The 20,212-nt window shown below is 40.1% G+C and overlaps 1 protein-coding gene across 1 annotated transcript in view; it reads right to left on the bottom strand.

Moving 5' to 3' along the window:
- Positions 1–20,212, bottom strand: part of MUC5AC (mucin 5AC, oligomeric mucus/gel-forming) — a 64,550-nt gene that overhangs the window by 31,802 nt on the left and 12,536 nt on the right. The window contains exons 5-25 of the mRNA XM_077321447.1: positions 19,634–19,748; positions 19,089–19,179; positions 17,965–18,074; positions 17,548–17,764; positions 17,282–17,407; positions 15,541–15,658; positions 14,178–14,316; positions 11,722–11,832; positions 11,406–11,475; positions 9,616–9,753; positions 9,361–9,525; positions 7,277–7,371; positions 6,215–6,341; positions 5,278–5,530; positions 4,635–4,687; positions 3,992–4,098; positions 3,359–3,510; positions 3,105–3,243; positions 2,891–3,004; positions 2,148–2,327; positions 967–1,206 (exon numbers count right to left, since the gene is read on the bottom strand). Of these exons, the coding sequence (XP_077177562.1) occupies positions 967–1,206; positions 2,148–2,327; positions 2,891–3,004; positions 3,105–3,243; positions 3,359–3,510; positions 3,992–4,098; positions 4,635–4,687; positions 5,278–5,530; positions 6,215–6,341; positions 7,277–7,371; positions 9,361–9,525; positions 9,616–9,753; positions 11,406–11,475; positions 11,722–11,832; positions 14,178–14,316; positions 15,541–15,658; positions 17,282–17,407; positions 17,548–17,764; positions 17,965–18,074; positions 19,089–19,179; positions 19,634–19,748 (2,860 nt within the window). The remainder of the gene's footprint in view (positions 1–966; positions 1,207–2,147; positions 2,328–2,890; positions 3,005–3,104; positions 3,244–3,358; positions 3,511–3,991; positions 4,099–4,634; positions 4,688–5,277; positions 5,531–6,214; positions 6,342–7,276; positions 7,372–9,360; positions 9,526–9,615; positions 9,754–11,405; positions 11,476–11,721; positions 11,833–14,177; positions 14,317–15,540; positions 15,659–17,281; positions 17,408–17,547; positions 17,765–17,964; positions 18,075–19,088; positions 19,180–19,633; positions 19,749–20,212) is intronic.

Below are 20,212 nucleotides of genomic sequence, written 5' to 3'. Positions count from 1 at the left end.
ATTTAGCATGCTTTGGTCAAAGAAGGAAAGGGATATTTTAAAACATTTTCATTCCAGTTCAGCCAAAAATATATAATTTTCAGCTTTAGTTGATGTTTTTGATTTCAGGTAACATATTACTTCATAATTAACAGAGTTGCATGTAAAAGCAATTTGTTATAATAAGAAACATAATTTTTGAAAAAATACTAAATGGGTATGAGAGTGATGAATCATTGAGCATTACTAATTGCCATGGAAAATAGTTTAGAGTCAGGAAGGGATTACTAGGATGGCCAGAAGATGCAAAATAGAATTGTTCCAGAGGACTTTTTTACAAAGTTGACAGTTTTGTCGTTTTAAAGTCTATAAACTTTTAATTGTTGTTAGTTTTTATTGTAGCCCGGATGAGTTTACCATTCATGCAGACAATTTTTAATATATAGATTACAGCATTAATTACATTTTGCAACATAAGAATGGCCAGGCATATGGGAATCAATACTATTTAATGTTGATGTTTATGAAGACCAAGAAAGGACCTGGTTGACCAGGATAGCTGTCCATATCTTCAGCACAGCCCTTGAGCTCAAAGTCAGCCTCCAAGGCAGGATTATCCATTTCACTTATCCTCAAGGTTCATGCTAACTATTCTGCAATGTAAAAACTTCTTTGCTACAAAAAAAAATGTTTGTAATTTACCACTTTGCTGGATGTAACAACAATGGCCTGTTCCCGCTAAAGTGGAAAACAGCTTTTAAAAAAAGACTATTTAAGATCTTTTGTGAGAGAGTTACAAAACCCTGGCACTGCACCTGAGCTATGTACCTGCAATAGCATTGTAATGCCCCTGCAATATCAGGATGACATTTTATGCTGTGTATTGGTTCATGTTTCCCTTCATGTCCTATACACTTCCTTGCAGTCCTAAGATCAGGGCTGTTAAAGCGGCCTATATATTTACCTGGGGAAAAAAGCTGCCCATACCTGAGAGTGGCAAGAAGCAAACACTTGGCTGTTAATGATGCTGCATTGTTTCTGGGCCCACGAATTCCTGTATGGGTTTGCAGTACAAGGATCCTTGTTCTTTATGGCATCTGGGCAACCGGGAGATGCCTTCCAGCTGTTACCAAACTCGAGCACATCTCCTACAACAGATTGGCTTCTGGTGGTGAAATCATTAATGTCGTTTTCGTCATAGTTTCCACAAAGTCCACACACATGACTCTGTTATGGAGACAACAAAATAATAAGTAGAAGTTTTTGTTTGCTGTTATTAATCCAAAATATTTATTTCAAGTTTGAAGAATACTTATGTACAGGTATCCTTAGTTCTGCCCCTCATAATGACTTAATTAATTAACAAGGGAGCAAATAACTCCCTTTTATATATAACACATATAAAGGAATATATATGTGTAGACCTGCTTTTTCTTTTGAAATAAATAGAAAGTCTCATTAAAAAGCACATGTAGAGCTTTCTACCTGTGATTTACTTAAATGTGGATTCCTAAAACAAGTAATTAATTTTATTGGTTGGGCATATAGAAAATGAGTCAACATCTGTAGCAATGCAATGGGTGCTACTTTTTTTTCAAGGCATTATCATTTTTAAAAACTCTCTCCATTCCCTATGGGTCTTTTTTACATTGCTATACATTTTATTATGTGAACAATTTCTAAAAAATATAGTTCTTTCCCATAAAATAAGTCACTGTTTACTACAAACATTAAATGGCCTAGCACAAGAAATTGGGAATCCCCTATTGAGGACTAAACTAAGCTAGTGTTCTACTTAGTTGAATCTTTCAACAGGACTTCCTGAAGTGTTCTGAAGCAGAGTTTTCTGTGCCTCAGATAGAAAATCCTTTAATCTTTTATGTCCATCACACTATTTCTGTCTCCTGTCTAGAGCCTTGGCTACTACAGCAAAGAACATTCATGAACCAAGTGGCCAGAGGAGGGAGCTAGACAACATGGCAAAACTTTGTGTTGTCTGGGTATAATTCATACATTTGTTGATTTGGAGCTCAAATGTGTACCATGAAACCTGTAAGGGTACAGACGGACAACATTTACACATGAACATATTTTCAAAACAGTTTTGACATTCCTTTTCACAGCTGATTCCAAGAATATGTGCCAACATCCTAGAGTTGACACCTCACCTTAAATTCTGGAGTAAGTTTGATGAAGATGCTGGTTTGTTTGTCCCACATCAGGACCAGACCAACTGTTGTGTCAACCACCATGTAGATGCCCATGTATCGAATTGTGAATGGCATTTCACCACCTGGGGCTCGTTGAATCACATCAAATTTGCCATCTGTGAGTATTAGCTCATAATTCTGCAAAATGAAAACAGATGTCTCACTGGCATTGTCTATACTGGAAGTCTTAAAACAGTTGGTTTCCACTGTGGTAAACCTTGGCATGCTGAATGAAACTTTTGAAATGACAGTGTTGTATATTTACAGTAAAGTCTAACTTGTAGCTCTTACTGTATTATTTATTAAGTTCTACAGCTACTTGTTTCCTTGACATTTGTGGCTGAGGTCCAAAATACGACTTAGATTTGTGCTACAAAGTCTAAGTGTGTCAAAATGTAAAATTTCTGACAAACAGACCTCCATGCCAAAATCTTCCATTAGTTTAAAAACCAGTTGTCATGCAGTACAGTTGGGAGAAGAGGCTGGAGCTAATGAAAAATATAGCTAATCCCTCTTGGGTTTATAAAACTATGTAGCCTATCTGAGAGTCTGTTTTTAACCTTTTAAATCTAACTATTTAATGCTTTGCTTCAAGATTTTCTTCTGCTATAAGCTGATGCCACACATCCCAAGATAGTTCAGGTGTGCACGACCTATGGAACTGGTGCCCTTCCTGAGTCATCCTCAGTGAAGCTACTTACTCCCAAGAACACTTTGATGGTCTTTGAGCAGGTGGTCCCAGTAGTCCCACAGGGGATGTTTTCAGTGATGACCCTGAAAGTTCCTGCCTTTGTGCTGTTTTTACCACAATGATCCTGCAAAGAAGAATATTATTTAGTGTTCACAAACATAAACAAACTACTCTTAAGATTTTTTAGTGCCATGATAGTGTTTCTAGAGGAAAAAGCTGCATACCTGGACCAGTGTGTATTCACAGTCTCCACTGAAGCTGTAGCGTTTACCATCAAAGGAGATGTAATGGCCATCTCCATAAACTGAACATGTTGCCAGGCAAGGTTCATTGGTGCACTCCCACATTCTGTTCTTACATGTGCTATAGAAGCAGAAATAAACATGTAACTATGATGTTTCCTCCTACATGTGTGCAGTGCATCTGATCCATATCTGAGGCTTGATGATCAAAATGATGCTCATCTGCTTGTACATACCAGGTGTTGCATTTAACCTTGATGGTGTCCCCTGCTTTATATGTGGCTTCATTGTGAATACAAGGACAGTCTTCAACAGCTACACATCCACCTTTGCCATCTGAGATGAGGTCATTGGGGCACACGCAGCCAGAAACACACTCTGTGCTATACTACAATAACAGAGGGTGAAAGAGCTATTTAAATGCTGGATAGACAAATTCACACAGAGATACTAGCCAGTTCATTCTTTCTGCCTAACGCAGGTGAAATTGCTCCAAATGTACATTTTCAGAGGAGTTTTGTTGTCAAATACTTCTTGAGAACAATCCCATAAATATCTAGAATGTAATTTGGCACATTCTAGTACTCTGTCCATGTTATGACTCAGAGTATAACAAATTGCTATCTATCAAGTCAAACAGTGGTATGATATAACAGTGGTATAAACATCACCCTTAACTACCACATCATCACTTCCCAGCTTGGCTCCAGTTTGCCTTATCTGCCCGAGGTGACAGAAGGTCATGCTGTTTGGAGACTGATGCTGGCATGTCTGTACATTCAGATGATCAGGGGATAAGTGCAGCTACTAAGGGTATGTCTGGTGTATAAACAGGTTATTAAAGCAAGACAGGATTACAAAACATTTACCTTCACGCATTGCATGTCGAGTGTCTGACAGCTCTTCTGACACTCAGCTCCAATGGCACCTGCTGTGGCATTGAGGCAGTCGAAATAGACCATTGGAGCATTGCACACTAAAGGAAAGAAAGTGTAGATGAATTCTCAGTGTTTATCAGGTGTTAGTGAGTACAAAAACACACGCCGGTATCTCCATTTAACATACCAAAACACTGGATGTTATGCCAAACCTCAGGTTTTGAGGATTCCAATAACATGTACCCCTCCCTGTATTTGTCTCAGTTACAAGTACAAGTAGCCTCTTGTGGCACAGGGTGGTAAAGCAGCCGGCATGCTATCTGAAGCTGTGACCATGAGGCTGGGAGTTCGATCCCAGCAGCCGGCTCAAGGTTGTCTCAGCCTTCCATCCTTCCGAGGTCGGTAAAATGAGTACCCAGCTTGCTGGAGGGTAAAACGGTAATGACTGGGGAAGGCACTGGCAAACCACCCCGTATTGAGTCTGCCAAGAAAATGCTAGAGGGCGTGACTTGGTGCTTGCATAGGGGATACCTTTACCTCCCCTACTTGATTGGTACAGCTGCCTTCACTATTTTAGTACAATAAAGGTCACTTAAAAGCAGCAATAAAAACACATAATGAAATGGTGCCTTACCTGGTTGTGGTTTCAATGCTCCGATGCACTGAAGTTTCCCTTGTGTGCAAGAGCTGTAACAGAGAGGGAGGGATTTTTTTTAAGTTAAGGCAAGTGCCAGGCTAGCCTGATCAGATATCAGAAGCTAAGCAGGGTCATTCCTGGTTAATATTTGGATGGGAGACTATGAAGGAAGTTCAAGATCATGAGTGGGAGGCATGCACTGGCAAAGCACCTCTAACCCCATAGGGTCGCTGTAAGTTAGCTTTGACTTGGCAGCAAAATTTAAAAAGTTATATGGTAGAGGGTTTATTTCTTGCCTCTTGGCTGCCATTCTCCTGCCAAAATACTGAAGTGTCACTTTGTGGCCAAAGGCCACTTTTCTTTTAAAATGTTTTTAGTTGCTTTGTTTAAGATTCATTAAGATTAATTTAAGATATTGAGTTTGTTGGTTTTAGGACTCCATAACCAAACTGGCTGTATGGCAGAAATACAATGAATTTTGGCAGAGGCCAGATAGAAGTTCCAGAGAAACCCAAGTACACAGGAAAATGGTAGTAGGCATTCTCTTCCCTTGACATTGATTAATTTCCATAAATTCTTTTTAGGGATTTTCATTACTCTTGTCACCTCACACCAATGTTTCATTCAAATAATCTCTTACCACATGATGCCATTTTCATGAATTACATCTCCAGATGGCAGCGGAGACCCTTTATAGTAACAAGGGCAGCTAGCAGCAGGTACACATTTGCCGTTTTCATCCATGTATGTCCCTTCTTCACAGGTGCAGCCATCCACTGAGGTAAACTTAATATTGCAGGTGACATCAGGCTCACTCAAAGATCGGCAGGTGGGTTGGCACGAATCAATGTTATAGCGGTAAACCAGGGTTTTGGGACATACTTGGTATTTGGCTTGAAAGAAGAAAAATAAAATGTTTAATATGTTTTACCTAAGGAATTATGTGGATACAAAGTACTGGATGTGACCAGTATAACATATTCCAAAAACATTTGTTGGGTGGTTATAGATGCTTATTCTCTGTTAACATCAATGGTTGTTCGAACTGCATGAAACTCAGAAAAGAGATGTTCAATTCCATGTGTGCATTATCCAGTGAGGTCATTCCATGCATTTCATTTTATTTTTCAAACCAGTACCTTTTTTCCAGATGTATCTTTAAGTCTCATCTGTGAAAACTATTCATGTTGCCATGCATGTGTCTTAGTATCTTCTCTAAAAATGTGCCTGTTTCCCCTCATCTCTAATCCAGAGCTGACAAAGTTATTTTGTTATAACTAAAGGGAGAAATAAGCCTTTACTCATTCATTCATGTAACAGTACTGGGATTCTGTTGGCTTATGCTGCCTAGTGGTTGACCAAGAACCACAGTTTCCCCCTGCCCACCCTGCAGTTCATCTTCCTAGCCCATCCCCCCTCCAAGGCAAAACTTGGGGGAAACTGCTGGAACCATTAGAAAACAAAAGAGATCCACTGAATTACCAGCAAGTTCCACTACCTTAGAAAAAGGTCTGCAATTTCTTTTAACACGTTTATTTTCTGAGTTAGAAACTTCTATGCATATTTTTGATACTTACTGCAGATGTTGGTCCTCCATCCACTCAGAAGGACTCCTTTGGCAGCACAGGCTCTGACGTAGCTGGAGAGGGCAGCACACATGCAGTCCTCGCTTCTCTCACAGTTGCAGGTGTCAAACAGGCAGTTCTAAGAGCACAAAGAAGACCGATCCATATTACTCTACCTTCAGCCTCAGTGGGAAAGGAGGACTGTACAAAATTAATGAAGGACTAAGACAGCTCCTTCGCTGACTTTTCCTTTTAAGCCCTCCTATGCACAATTCATAGAAGGTTTAGCTTTTATTTGATGAAACAGCCCGATTCCATTTTGATCTTTGTTTTTATGCTTCTCTGTGTGTTTTGTGTGTGTGCGTGTTTGTGTATGTGGGGGAGAAGAACTGGCTTTCATTGTATAAGTATATAGAAGCCAGTAATATTATGAGTAACATATGGCTGCCACTCATATACATCTCACCCATCTTTTTCCTTGTAATGCTTTGTAAAATAGAACCATGATGTGTCATTGTGAGAGCCATCATTTCCCCAGCCCTCTTCCTCCATTTAATAGGCCACTGCTTGGCAAGAGATACGGAAAGGCTGGTTGTGACAGCCTCTCACCATACATTCCTTTTATCCCAAGGGAGCTGTATGGGTGAATCCTGTAGCCATGCAGCCCCTGTCAAGTCCATGTAGCTCCCAACAGTCGTTATAAATCAATGATACTCCTTGGGGTTTTCCCCTCTGAGTGTGTTCCCATATCTATAAATAATCTCAAAGCAGGCATATTTACAAATGCACTGTACTGGTGATGTTAAAACACTGGGTTACACAGAAATGTATGTTTAAAACTACATAGGATCTTTCCAGGGAGATATGAAACATAGCACCCAAATGTTATTTTGGCAAACATGAAATGAGATGTTTGCATTTAGTAGCGGAAATGTATATGTTGGATTACATGATACGGGGATTAATAATGACACTTAGAAGCTTGACAGAAGGTAAATTGTGCACCTTATCCCAATTGGCAAGTTATTGAAAAACATTTATTAGCACTTCAAAGGAATAGGAGTTGTACTGTACCGTGTGGTAAAGAGCTGGGTTTACGATGGCATGGCACTTCTGAAAAGGTCCATTGCTCTCCGTCAGCAGTCCGCACCAGTGCTGAGCGTATTTTTCTGTGAGTACAAAACACAAAAGCAAGCTGGTTTAGAGTTCATTAGAAGAGCTATGAGGCAGAGAGGATGGCGGCAAAGAAATCCGACTGTTCTGTGACTATTGTGGCATCTCATTTGCATCCAGCTCAGCTGTTTAAAACAGCGAGCTAGTGGCTGATGCCAAAGTCTGTGCCTTTAAATGCCCATGATCTGACAGTTAGCTGCAACACTTTTGCAAAGTTCTTTGCTGAGGAAATCTCTCAAATATGGTCTGAATACAACACTGACTGTAATACAGCTGAGTCACTAGTAACCTTCAACATCCTTGCTTTGATCTTGTCACTTCAGTAGATGCCAACAGGAACCTGGGATTTGGGAAGGCCACCATTTGTGTCTTTGACCCTTGCCCTTCTCGGGTACTTAAATGCTTGCAAAGATCACATTGCACCAACTATTTTTGCAAAAACCCTTCCCTAGAGAAAAATTATGTTGTCAGTTATCGCCAAGTCCGTAATCCTCCCTTCCTGGGCAAAACTATAGAAAAAGTGGTTGCAGAGCAGCTCCAGGTGATCCTGGATAAATCACCTATCATAATTCATGCCTGGGACTGAGGTGGCACTGATGGTCCTAGCAGATGAAGTCAGCGTAAACGTTGACAAAGACTGTTCCTTTTTGCTGTTTTTACTAGACATATCAGCAGCCTATGAGATGGTGAAACATGCCATCCTGTTGAGATGCTTAGCAATTAAAGAATCAAGCTAGAACTTACAAAGCACTTAAGTGCACAGGACTCATGCACCTCCAGGACAAGCTTGGCTCAACTGAGGAAATCCTTCTGAAGGAGTCACTCTGCAAACAGGTAAGATCAGCAACCACCCATTCATCTGCATTCTCTGTGGTGGCTCCCACATGATGGAATGTACTGCCTGAGACTATTAGGGACTCCCCCCCATGCCTTTATCATTTTACCAAAAATGCAAAACACAGTTGCCCAGGAGGCCATTCTTGTATGGGGAACAGATCTGTGGTATAATGGATCAGCTGAGGAGTGACTTCCAGTAGGTATAAAGTTTCCCTACATTGATTGTCTTGTTGACTTAGCTTGTTGCCTATGGTAGTTTGTGCTCAATCCCAGCCCACAGTATCTTTGCTGTTTGATTCAAAGTTATCATATTTTGTGATCTACCAGCAATAAAGGCAGACTATAAATGAAAATAACAATAAAAATAGTATTGTCATTCCCTGATTTTCAAATCACAAGCTCCACATTTGCAAGATTGAATGTTTAATAGTTGATATAACAGCAACTGAAGTACAAAATAGGTCATAACATACATTTCCAATGTTCTAATTCAATCCTGATGAAAAATTCAGTTACTCCAAGCTGTTCCCAATGCAGAATCCAGCCATTTCCCCCATCATTAATCATACTTAGTTTAAAAGCATGGCTATAGAAGAAAACATTTCTATCACATTGACACTGTAGTCTGTATAAGTTATCTCAGTTTGTCTTTTCTTGTATATATCTTGCCACTATGCTGTAATAGAATGCATTTCCCTTCTATTTGTTTCTTGTCCTGTTTGTATGTGTACAAGCCTACCCGGACCCTTCCCTTTCCCAACCCTCGCAGGCCCATCATTGGGCATTTTTGGGAGAGGGGGGAACAGGTCGACATGACCATATATGGTCATATCACTCAATAAATATTTAACAAATTAAAAAAATTAATTAACTCCCACCCATTCAGGAAACCCTGGTTGAGAAAGCCTGGTCCGAAGATGTCTTATTAAAAATCTTGCCATCTTGCTGATAGATAATCTTGATCATCTTTATGACCTTACTCATTTGAGCAAATATACATAATACAAGAATCGATATTTGAAAGTTCTAGGTTTCTACTCTTTATTAAAAGCCAATGGTAAGTTTTTAAAAGTATTTCTTTTCAAGGATATGACAATTATTCTGATTCTTGTAGACAAGCTGCAGTATATGTTCTGCAATGCACGTACCGTTTTCTATGCTGAGGGTACATGGATTCTCAAATATGTTTTTGACATTCGGGCAATCAGCCTGTGTTTTCCAGGTATTGGCAAAAGCTGCTGAGGTTCCTTCTACCACCCCACTGATGGCTTTGAAGTCATCAGTTTGGATACTGTTGAAGTTTCCACAGAGACCTGAGAGAAAAATCAGGTGGGTTTTTAATCCTTCATGCACTATAAAAATAAGTAGACCATTCCCTTATGCATTATAACAAATTAACTCACCACATGTCTTCCCTTTGTGATGTGGGTCTACACGTGCAAAGAGTTGCATGATGGGTAGAAGTTGGATCTCTAATTGGATGCCAGAATTTGTGTTTGCAATGATGAAGAATGATGATGGCTTGAAGATGGTGATATTGGCTGGGGAAGTAGAACACAATTAACCATGCTTTAAATGGAATAAAACGTCTTATCCAGAATGAACTAATTATTGATTTTGATGTGACATTTATTACATAGGAATGAGCGGAGATGTATTCAGTAAATTTCACTTATACTTGGCATTCTTATAGAGGATAGTAACAGACATACATTATTAACCATATTCTATGGGTGAGCATCTACCAAAATGAGCTTTTCCCATAAGAGGAATGTACTGAAGTTGTATTTCAAATCCTACACAATGTTAATCTGCAGTATTGCTAGTCATAAAGAGTTGTATCCAGAGAATTGCAAATGGAGCTTTTATCATGGAACATATATTCCCCATTTTCTGTTTCCTCCTGCCGCCCAACAGCATGTGGTACAAAGCAGGGGTTTGCTGTGGAAGGTAGAATCAGCAAAACTCACCACTAGTGGGAAAGGATTTTAGATCCAACCCAACATTTACCATCAGTACATTGTAATGGAAATTACTACAAACACCTCCTTTAATAATGCTTAAATTGCTATCTGTACTATAAAAAAAGCTGGACAGGGGTGGTGGGAGGAATTGGGACTCATTGCATACCTGATCTGCCATCCATCCAATGAACAGCCAATCAGTTATGCTGTCCTTCCCCCGGCCACATCCCCCTCCACTGCCAGCCTGCTCCACTCAACTGCCTGTGAGAGGTAAGGCAGCCAGCAAGTGCAAGCTGTGAGGAGGGAGGGCCTGGGACTGCAGCCAGGACTTGGGCCTGGGAGGGAAGAGAGGTGATCCCTGGCCTTGCTGGTATGTGGGGGTGGCAGGGAAGGCCGTGACCTCTGCTAGCACTCTCCCCTGCTCCAAGAAGGCCCACCATGGCCTCGGCAGGTCTGATTGGTGCAGGGGGAGAGAAGGCTAACCACTGTTGTATTTTAAATTACAACGGGCTATTTTATTAGTGTAAATATAGTACCATGAGTACTGGGAATTTGGTTCTAAGTCAAAGAATTCTATGGAAGTCAAATTTGGATTGGACATTATCTTTCAAATAGTATAAAAGATGGGATTACAACATAAAACCTATTTCTGACCCAACAGTTGCTTACTTGTATAAGACTTTTAATATGTACATCTAATTTCTGCACATGTAAAATTTACCTGCACATGTCCAAGCAAACCTGATCTCTTCAGAAGCTAATCAGGGCCAATCCTGGCTAGTATTTGGATAGGAGACCTGCAAGGATAGTTCCTTCAAGGAACACTAGGGGACATGACACAGAGGCAATAAATGGCAAACCACTTCCAAACATCTCTTGCTTGGCTGCCAGACAATCCTCTGATCTCCTGGCTATATTACACCCATGCCATATGATAATAAATAAATAACCTTAGTACATTTCAATGCACAAAAGACCCTGAGCTTGGACTGAGTGCACCTCCTATAGGGATGCTTTCTTAAATATGCATCTTGGTGCACACTGAACAGAGTAATCATCTGTAATGAATATCATCCATCAGGTATTAAATAAAATGGACTTTGGCAAAGTACACGAGTCATGGTAAATATCAAACACCTCTGTAAATCAAATTTAGCCTTTGAATGCTACAATAAAAGCCTGCAAATTCAAAGAATTTGCCACAGGTTATCCCCAAAAGTGGAACTTACATGCTGAGAGGGGCAGCTGGGTAGGGATCATATTCTCGTAAACAACCCCAGTAGATTTGATCACAATTACCTAGCAGTGGGGAGAGAGAGAGAGAATATCATTTGATTGTAACCAGCCAGCCAGCCAGCCAGCCTTTTTTTTTTTTGCTGTAGGTTTTGAGTATTGTTGTTAAGAACGTAAACAGAAACCAGAAGATCAGGAAAAAACTGTGACTACGTTTTTAGAATATAGTTTGCAGGAAGAAACAATAGCTGTCTTGTCCATGTGCAATCTACATTCAAAACATACATTTGGATTCCTGTTTTTTCTACTTACGGTGTGACCTCCATCGATGCTGATTGCTACACCTTTCAAGCATGTCTCTGTGTCTGTGAGACCACACTTTCTGATTTCTACCAGAACAGTGAAGGCATTGCTATCACACAACTGAAAAGGAAGGAATAGGGCATTAGTAGCTTTCATTGCCTGAATCTTATACCAAAGCTTGCATTGCCTGGACCTTATCACATTGTTTTGGAGCTAGTCAGATTATTTATTTTGAAACAATTATATCCCACCTTTCTTCATGAAATCAGGATAGGTTCCAACAGTTAAGAAAAAGTCAAGTATGAGAAGGGGTTGGATCCAAAGAAGAGGAGAAGAAGAGCTGTTTTCTTATACCCTGTTTTTCACTACCTGAAGGAGCACCAAAACAGCTTACAATTTCCTTCCCTTCCCCTCCCCAAAACAGACACCCTATGAGGTGGGGGTGGGGGTTGAGAGAGCTCTAATAGAACTGATTTTTGAGAATAGCTGTAAGAGAACTGTGACCCAGCTGAAGGTCACCCATCTGGCTGGACATGGAGAAGTGGTGAATTTAACCCAATTCTCCAGATCAGAGTCCATCACTCTTAACCACTATACCAGAGGTAGTCAAACTACGGCCCTCCAGATGTCCATGGACTACAATTCCCAGAAGCCCCTGCCAGCGAATGCTGGCAGGGGCTTCTGGGAATTGTTGTCCATGGACATCTGGAGGACCGCAGTTTGACTACCCCTGCACTATACCATGCTGGCTCTCAAAGATTCCTTTCCACTAACTGTGGAGTCTTCCTTAGACCCCAGGAGTCTTCTGGTATGATGCAAAAAGCCTTGATCAGGTGGAAGAGGCACATTTCACCTTTGGAAGGCTCTGTGCTCCAGCAGAAAGGTCCTTGTGTCAGATAAATGCTGCAACATTTGCAGAACATTTTGATCTGACTCGGTATGAGGTACAGTTATTAACAAGAACAAAACATATTTAGATTCAGTGGCACCTTTAAGACCCACAAAGTTTTATTCAACATATGAGCTTTGTGGGTCTTAAAGGTGCCACTGGATTCTTCAGATCGAGACAACTACCCACTTGAATCTAAGAACAAAACATTGCAGCCTAACAAAAGGCCAGTTCCCATGAGAGATCAAAGTGACCAGATTGTCCCACTTTTGGAGGGACATCTGGGGGCACCTGGTAAATTGTACTTATGTTACAAGTAAAAATATATATATTACAATACTATTTTTGTGTTTTATGAAAAATTTTGTTGCTCCATATAGATCAAATTTTTAATCAAGAACCCCCCCCCCCCCGGTCAATGGTGTCCCACTTTACCAATGTTAAAATCTGGTCACCTTAAAAGCTTGTTTGTGCAAATGAGATTTAGGTTGTCTCCAAAGGACATGCTATGTTGAGTTTATCTTCGACAGAGTGGGAACCATCACTGCAAAGGCCCCATACTTTGCTTGCAATTCTAGCTAGTGGGAAGCTGGTGCTCAGAGCAGACCCTGCTTTCATAATTTCAGTGAATTGGATTGCTCGCTAGGAGTGAAATGCTCTAAAATTGAATCTAAAATTTAAGCTAAGTGTTGTCAATAGGGATTATAAAGGTTAAAAATGGCCCTCTGAATTATGCTTGAATTGTGCCTGTTCATAGTTAGCGCAATCAAGAAAAAACTGATATGATAGTTGTCCCAGTTATAAGACAAGCTGTTGAATTTTTTGTTAACTGCAGTTTCTGAATTCTTGCAAAAACTTAGAGATCTTGTATACTGGAGGCTGGCAACCTTAAATGGAGTCTTTTCCCCCTCCTCAACATTCTCTCTTCTTTTAAAGTGTCGCCATCACCTACAAAAAGTGATGGTGTTGCCATTATAGTACGTGCATATCCAAAGATGAACACTGCACTGATTCTAATTTGTCACCAAAATGCAGACAGAATAACAGAAGATTTTATTTATTTATTTTATTACATTTGTATACCGCCCTCCTCTGAGGCTCATACAGGTAGATTCATGAAGGAGAATGAATGATCTTTGTATTCAATCTATAGATACACTAAAAGCAGTGTGGTCTAGGGGGAAAGGAAAGTCCAAAAAGACTTGAGCCCACTAGTCACTATATCTCTCAATATACAATGTTATTTTTAATGGAAATAAAAATGGGTGGTGATGCATGAGCAGCCCTGTCATTCTTACACAAGAGTCAAACAGCAGAAATCCCTGAAGATTGTCAGTTGTATACTTTATTATGGAACTAATTTAACAGGCTACTGAATATTTTTTAAGTGAATCCGTTCTATTGCATTCCATTTACAATGTGTACAAAAATTGTTTTAATGTGGCCTTAATTAAACTACATTTGGCTTTGCAGTTCGAATCAACAATTTTGAAGTCCCTGGCATCTCTTTGAGTATATTGTATGCAGATCTTCCCCCTTCAAAACCTCCCTGGATTTGAGAGTCCAGTTTGCTTACCTTAGTAAAGACATAGCTACAGTCACCAAAGAAGGAATACTGTTTCTCATCAAATGTTGCAATGTGTGATCCTCCTTCAATAGAGCATACTCCAGGGCATGAAAGGTCCACACAGGTCCACTGGCCTCCAGTACATTTACTGAGGGGGAAAACAAACAAAAGAAGAGCTGATTTTGTGTATTCAAATGACACATGTGCACAGAGGAACATACAGTGGTCTTTCTTTTAGAGCTGAAATCTACTGGCTCTCCAGTTACTTTCCTTGATGAACTATTTATCTCTAGAGATTCTCTGAATGTTGGAATCTTCTCTGCATATTGGGTATCCATGTTTGTCAACCAACTATAATTGACTTCAACATTTGCTATCTATTTTTGCAGCAACTGAGTCTTGACTAGTTCTCGTTTTAGTATTCAATAGTGGCTGCCTATAAGCAATAATTCACCGCAGTGTTTCTCAAACTTTCTACCTTTAGGAAATACTTTCATATCAACAACTGCCAAGGATCCTCTACAGGTTTGCCATGGGAGCCCAGTATATGGCAGAGTATTTTGTGACATGTTCTGGAGTGCATACTCAATTCACATGGAGGTCTCTTCCCTGCCATAGGCCAAGGAAATGTTGGGACTTTCCAGTGGAAGGGCCACTGCCTCTTCATTTCCAATCTGCATTTTTGAATTTATGGCCATGATATCAATAAATCTAAATGTCATAAAGGGCACATCAGCTTAAATTAATGTGTTCAGAAAGTATACACAGGAGGCATGTGGTAAAAGAAGAAGAGCTGTTTTTTTATAACCTACTTTTCAATATCCAAAGCAGTCCCAAAGCGGCTTACCATCACCATTCCCTTCCTCTCCCCACAGCAGAATTCCTGTGAGGTAAGTGAGGATGAAAGAGCTCTAAGCGAACTGCTCTGTGAAAACTGTGACTGGTCCAAGGTTACCCAGCTGGCTGCATGTGAGCAGTGGGGAGTCAAACCCGGTTCACCAGATTAGCAGCCACCACTCTTTAAGACTACACCATGCTGGCTTTCCTTTTACATAGCTCTTCAGATGTGGCACCGGTTCATTTTTATTTCTCAAAATGGAACCATTCCATCATTATCGGGCTAAAGCAGTGAAGCTCTACAGAAGTGCCTTAATAAACTTGACCTCTTCCTCTTTAGCAGTTACATTCTTAGCCATTCATCCCATTAAATAAGACACACAAAATAAAACATTCCTTTTTCAACAGGCTAGTAGCGATGAGTGAAAAGAAGTGGTGCAAGATTGGAATTCATGGCGGTGGTTGAGCCATAGGATTGCCAAGAGTCGGACTCGACTGAACGGCTAACATCATCAGAGATGAGTGGTCTGCTTACCATGAAGTACACTGGGATGCAAAAGCAGCTCCAGGAGCATAAGTATCCCCATTGTAAGTGCAGTGACAGTTCTCAACAGGGATGCAACCTGAGTTGTTAATGTCATCGTATACAGTGCCTAAAAGAATGACAGGACAAAGTTTGAGTCTAGCAACACCTTTAAGACCAACAAAGTTTAATTCTGGGTATGAGCTTTTGTGTGCACACATATTTCTCCAATTCACATGTTAAGCTCCTCCATCACCCTTCACCTGCCCAGAGGACCTTCAATAGGATGCTAGAAGCAGGATGTTCAGTTAAACCTTCAGTCTACCCCAGAGCATTCTTATAAGTAAGGTAAGATGCTGACAGCCCTTCTCTAATGCCTACTTCAGACAGGAAACCTGTGCATATTTACCTGAGAATAATACTACCTGAACTCGGAGATGTATTTATGACTGACCATGGAATGGAATATATCTAGTAGACAGAAATGTATAGACTTTGAGTACAAGAGCTGTGTCGGGCTTCATGCACCAACTAGTGCATCCTTTATGAATCCATCAAATCCTTTCAAAAGCTACTTATCCTAAAGCCGTCATAGTGCTGCAATTAGTTTGGCTCCTTTGGTTGTCCTTTTCTGTGACTTCACTAGAGCCATTATTTCCTTGTAAGGCCAGGGCAAAGGCCTGACAGGTGACACAATCAGTGAGAACATAAGCTTTTTTAATCAGCAGAGGATGAACAGAAAGGCACATGATTCACTCTATTGAAGACTAAAGTTTGAGTCCAGATGAGTTCCTTTAAGACCAGAGGTTCCTTTAAGACCACCAAAAAGTTATTCAAGGTAAAAGCTTTTGTATGCATGCACACATGCTCAGACACTTGGTCTTAAAGGTGCCACTGGACAATTGTTATGCTGCTTCAGAGCAACACAGTAACCTGCCTGAATCTGTTTAAGACAGTAACAGAGGAAGCCATGGTGCAGATTTACGTATCTGCCACCTTTATGACCCAGGGCTTGGGGAGTAGAATGAAGGAGAAGACTCTGGCTGGTCACTGCTGGCCTAGTGGCTCTTTGGAGACTGGTAGCTCTAGAATGGGCTTCTGCCTGTCCAATCATTCTCATGTTCACTGTCTATGCAGAAGGGGAGAGCGGAGTAGGTGTTTGGCATCATAGGATGCAGGTCATCCCTTCCTTTCCTTATATAAGGCAGCACATGGGCTTTGACCCCTCTGGTTGCTGTGTTTTTTTTCTTCTTCCATATCACCTTTCCCTTTTCCTTGCTTTTGGTTGTAATGGGTTTATTTCATGGGTGTCTTGTAATTGCCACAGCTTTGGGCCAGTTGGTATTGGCATGGATCATTTTGGGAGGAGAAGGAGCCTGCCCCCTCCAGGTTGGGGACTCCCTTAAGGGGTTTTGAGGCAGAGCACTAAGCAGTATGTCCAGTTGGTGATGAGGAAACCATGTGGCTGGAATGCACATTCCACTCTGGGTTCACCACTCTGGGTTACCTCTTGGCAGGTGGATCGATTCATGGATCGATTCATCGGGTGCCAACTGTGCCAGTGCTCTTGCACTGCATCCTATAAAGCTGTGTCTTGTTTCATTCAAACACAGGTGTAATGGTATTTCTTCTCCCCTCCCACCTTGTTAGCCCTTGGGTCCACAAGCTGCTTGCTATTTTCTTAATACTATAGAGATGCTGTGATCTATTTAATAAATGCAAATACAACCAATGAATATGGCTGTTGACTAACCTGGGGGACAGAAGCAGCCATCGGTACAATGTTCTTCACAGAGCTGGGACCTTTCTGGATTTGTGCAAGTATCGGAGCAGGGTGATCCACATTCCCGGTGCTGCATGTTGAAAGGACATGGCTTTGCTGAAAGCAGAAATAATGGAAGAGGTGTAAGATCTTGATGTGGAGATGGCAAACAGAATTCTAACAGTGGTTGGTTTAGGTTTTGGCCCTTGACAGTTTTCCATACAACAGCGAGCTGAAAATCCACCTCAGTTCCTTACCACATAGATCCTGAGTTCTCCATTCAAGGGGCTGCCCACCAGAGTGGGCACACTGCCGGGAATATTCAGCAAAGTTGTTACAAACGCAGAAGTCAATCATAGATGAATCACAACTGCACAGATCTTGAATACAAGTGTCAATATAACTTTGGGCATCAATCAGTGCATTGCAACCTGTGAAGGCTTCACCAGTCAATATAGTCTGGCAGATGGTACTCTGAAAAGGGAGGGAAAATTCAGTGTTAAAACAATGAACTTTATAGAGCATTGGTTAACTACTCAGTTGTTTTTCAAATTTACTTTTGCCCTTATTTCTGAGATTCCATTCTCTTTATTTTCTTTTGCAATCCATGAATTAAATGTGAAGGAATGATAAGGTTAAACTTTAAATTAAGATGGAAAAACAGAAATCCTTACAAACTCATGAGTGCAATTCTGTGGGGCTGAAGGGACAGGATCTTGGCATTCTTCTGTGGGTCCATCCATCTTTTGCAAGTTTCCGAACTGCACAGGATTCAGCTTGATGCCTACAATAAATATGGCATAGTATATTTTCAGAAGAATTGCCCAAATATTGCTGCATAGAGCAGGATCAGATGAAAGAACAAAGATAAGAAGAAAGTGAACTTAGACTGAAGTTGAATAAGATCAGCTGCTACTTTTTTTTGCCATTCTTGGGAGGGGAGGAGGGATTGCTTCTATTCTCTAAAGAATAGTTTGGGTGCCATATGTTACTAATTCCTCTTAAAGACCACAGTGCCTCTGCCCTTCTACCTCCATGCTAATGTCTGTTTATTTACAAAAGTTCTTGCCTCAAGTCTATACAATAACACATTTCATATATTGACAAATGTAACTGATATAGCTGTTTCAGATTTACTGGAAATGCCCTATCAGGATAACAGAGAGGAAGGCCTGTCCTCAGTAATTATCATTAGTAATCCCAACAAAACTGTCTTCCTGGCTCAGTCAGTCAATGATCCTTTGAAACAGCTATCAAAGTTTTTCTTTAGTTGGGCAAGAACAGTAGACCAAAGATGACATGCTGAGGGACAGACACATCCTCATTAAACACTCATGAAGTATATCCGGAACTGTTGTTTACCATGGTCTATCCTGCCATAACACAAGGACCACAGGGTAATGGTGGCCTGTGAGAGAGAGTCTAGCTTAACTTGTCCTTTGTAGCCCCATGGAGATCCTCCATGTCTGGTTGCTTTGGAATATAAGCTTCTGCTCCCCTTGCCTGGCATAACCTTTGCTCAAAGGTATCAGGCTCCTACGCACTAAAAACACAAATTTTAAAAGTGCATAGATTTGCTACATGATTGATTTTTTTTAATGGAATACAGAAACATTCATAAAACATTTCAGTATATTAGCTCTCATCCTTTTAAAACGCTATACAGCAACTGTATGGCTGTCAATCAAAAATCTTGCATAATAATGATGTCAAAATAAACTGTACCATTCTACAATGATTACTATCCAACTTTTAAAAGCAATACAAAGAAGAAGTGTTTGTTATATAAGTTGCTTACCATTAGCAATGAATTCATTGTATATTGGGATACCATTGAAGTCTCCACAAAGGCCACAAGTCTGATTAGCATATTTCTCATTTAGTTCTATCTAAAATAGGATAGAGAAAGTAAGATGCAATTATAATGAACATTCAATGTATTATTATAAATGAAATTCCAGATTACTGCAAACTTTGGGTTTGGATATATATTTTCTTATATGACAGGAAACAAAAATTTACAGTCAATTCCATAGCTAGTAAATTGAGCGGCTTTCTAAATGTTGCTATTAGGATATTAATTCCTTTTGATCTTTAAATTATCACAGGATGACTCACTGACCAAATATAGTGATCAAACCAAGCTTGTGATCCAAATAACCAAGGAGACAACAGAAGGAATTTAATATTCAAACACTGATTGGTTCATACTGTCAGGTAATTGTGTCACACAATTGTATACTATAGTTTTCACAAAACAAGCAAATATAAGTACAATAAAACAAATCACTTTTCTCTATCATACTGTAAGTCCCTTACAAGATGCGTATTTTTTTTTCTTACCAGAAGGTTATCTTCTTGGTTCCACAATAACATCAGACCTAATTTGGCTTTGACTTGCAGATAGCTATTGCTTTTTTCAATCAGGATCCCTGAAAAGGTATAAGGCAGTGCAACTCTAGAAATAAAACAGATTGTAGTGTAAATTTGAGATGACAAATGAAAAGTTCATCATTCACAGATATCCAATACAGATTTTTAAGGACAGAATCTTTCATTGAATCACTCCAAAAATCACTCCCCTTCATAAGAAGAAGAAGAAGAAGAGCTGGTTCTTATATGCCGCTTTTCCCTACCCAAAGGAGGCTCAAAGCGGCTTACAGTCACCTTCCCATTCCTCTATACACTATATGCTAAATTTCATCCAATTGGATTTTTATTCTAGGGCAGTTAAATTCAATCATTTTAAAAGGATTTTGCTAGTCGTGCCATGGGTTTTATTGCAAAGTTGCTTGAACCTTATAGAGGATGGCAAGTTCCCTGAAAATATCCATAAACAGTATTCTCTTACATAAGTTATAACTATTTCATTTTCTTATGTCAATAAAGGTCTTTGATTATTTCATTTTCCATACAACTATC

Source organism: Paroedura picta, chromosome 2 (genome assembly GCF_049243985.1).
Source record: "Paroedura picta isolate Pp20150507F chromosome 2, Ppicta_v3.0, whole genome shotgun sequence".
Taxonomy (NCBI): domain Eukaryota; kingdom Metazoa; phylum Chordata; class Lepidosauria; order Squamata; family Gekkonidae; genus Paroedura; species Paroedura picta.
The sequence above is the reverse complement of the archived record's forward strand: the minus strand, read 5'-3'. Positions and strand labels throughout refer to the sequence as shown.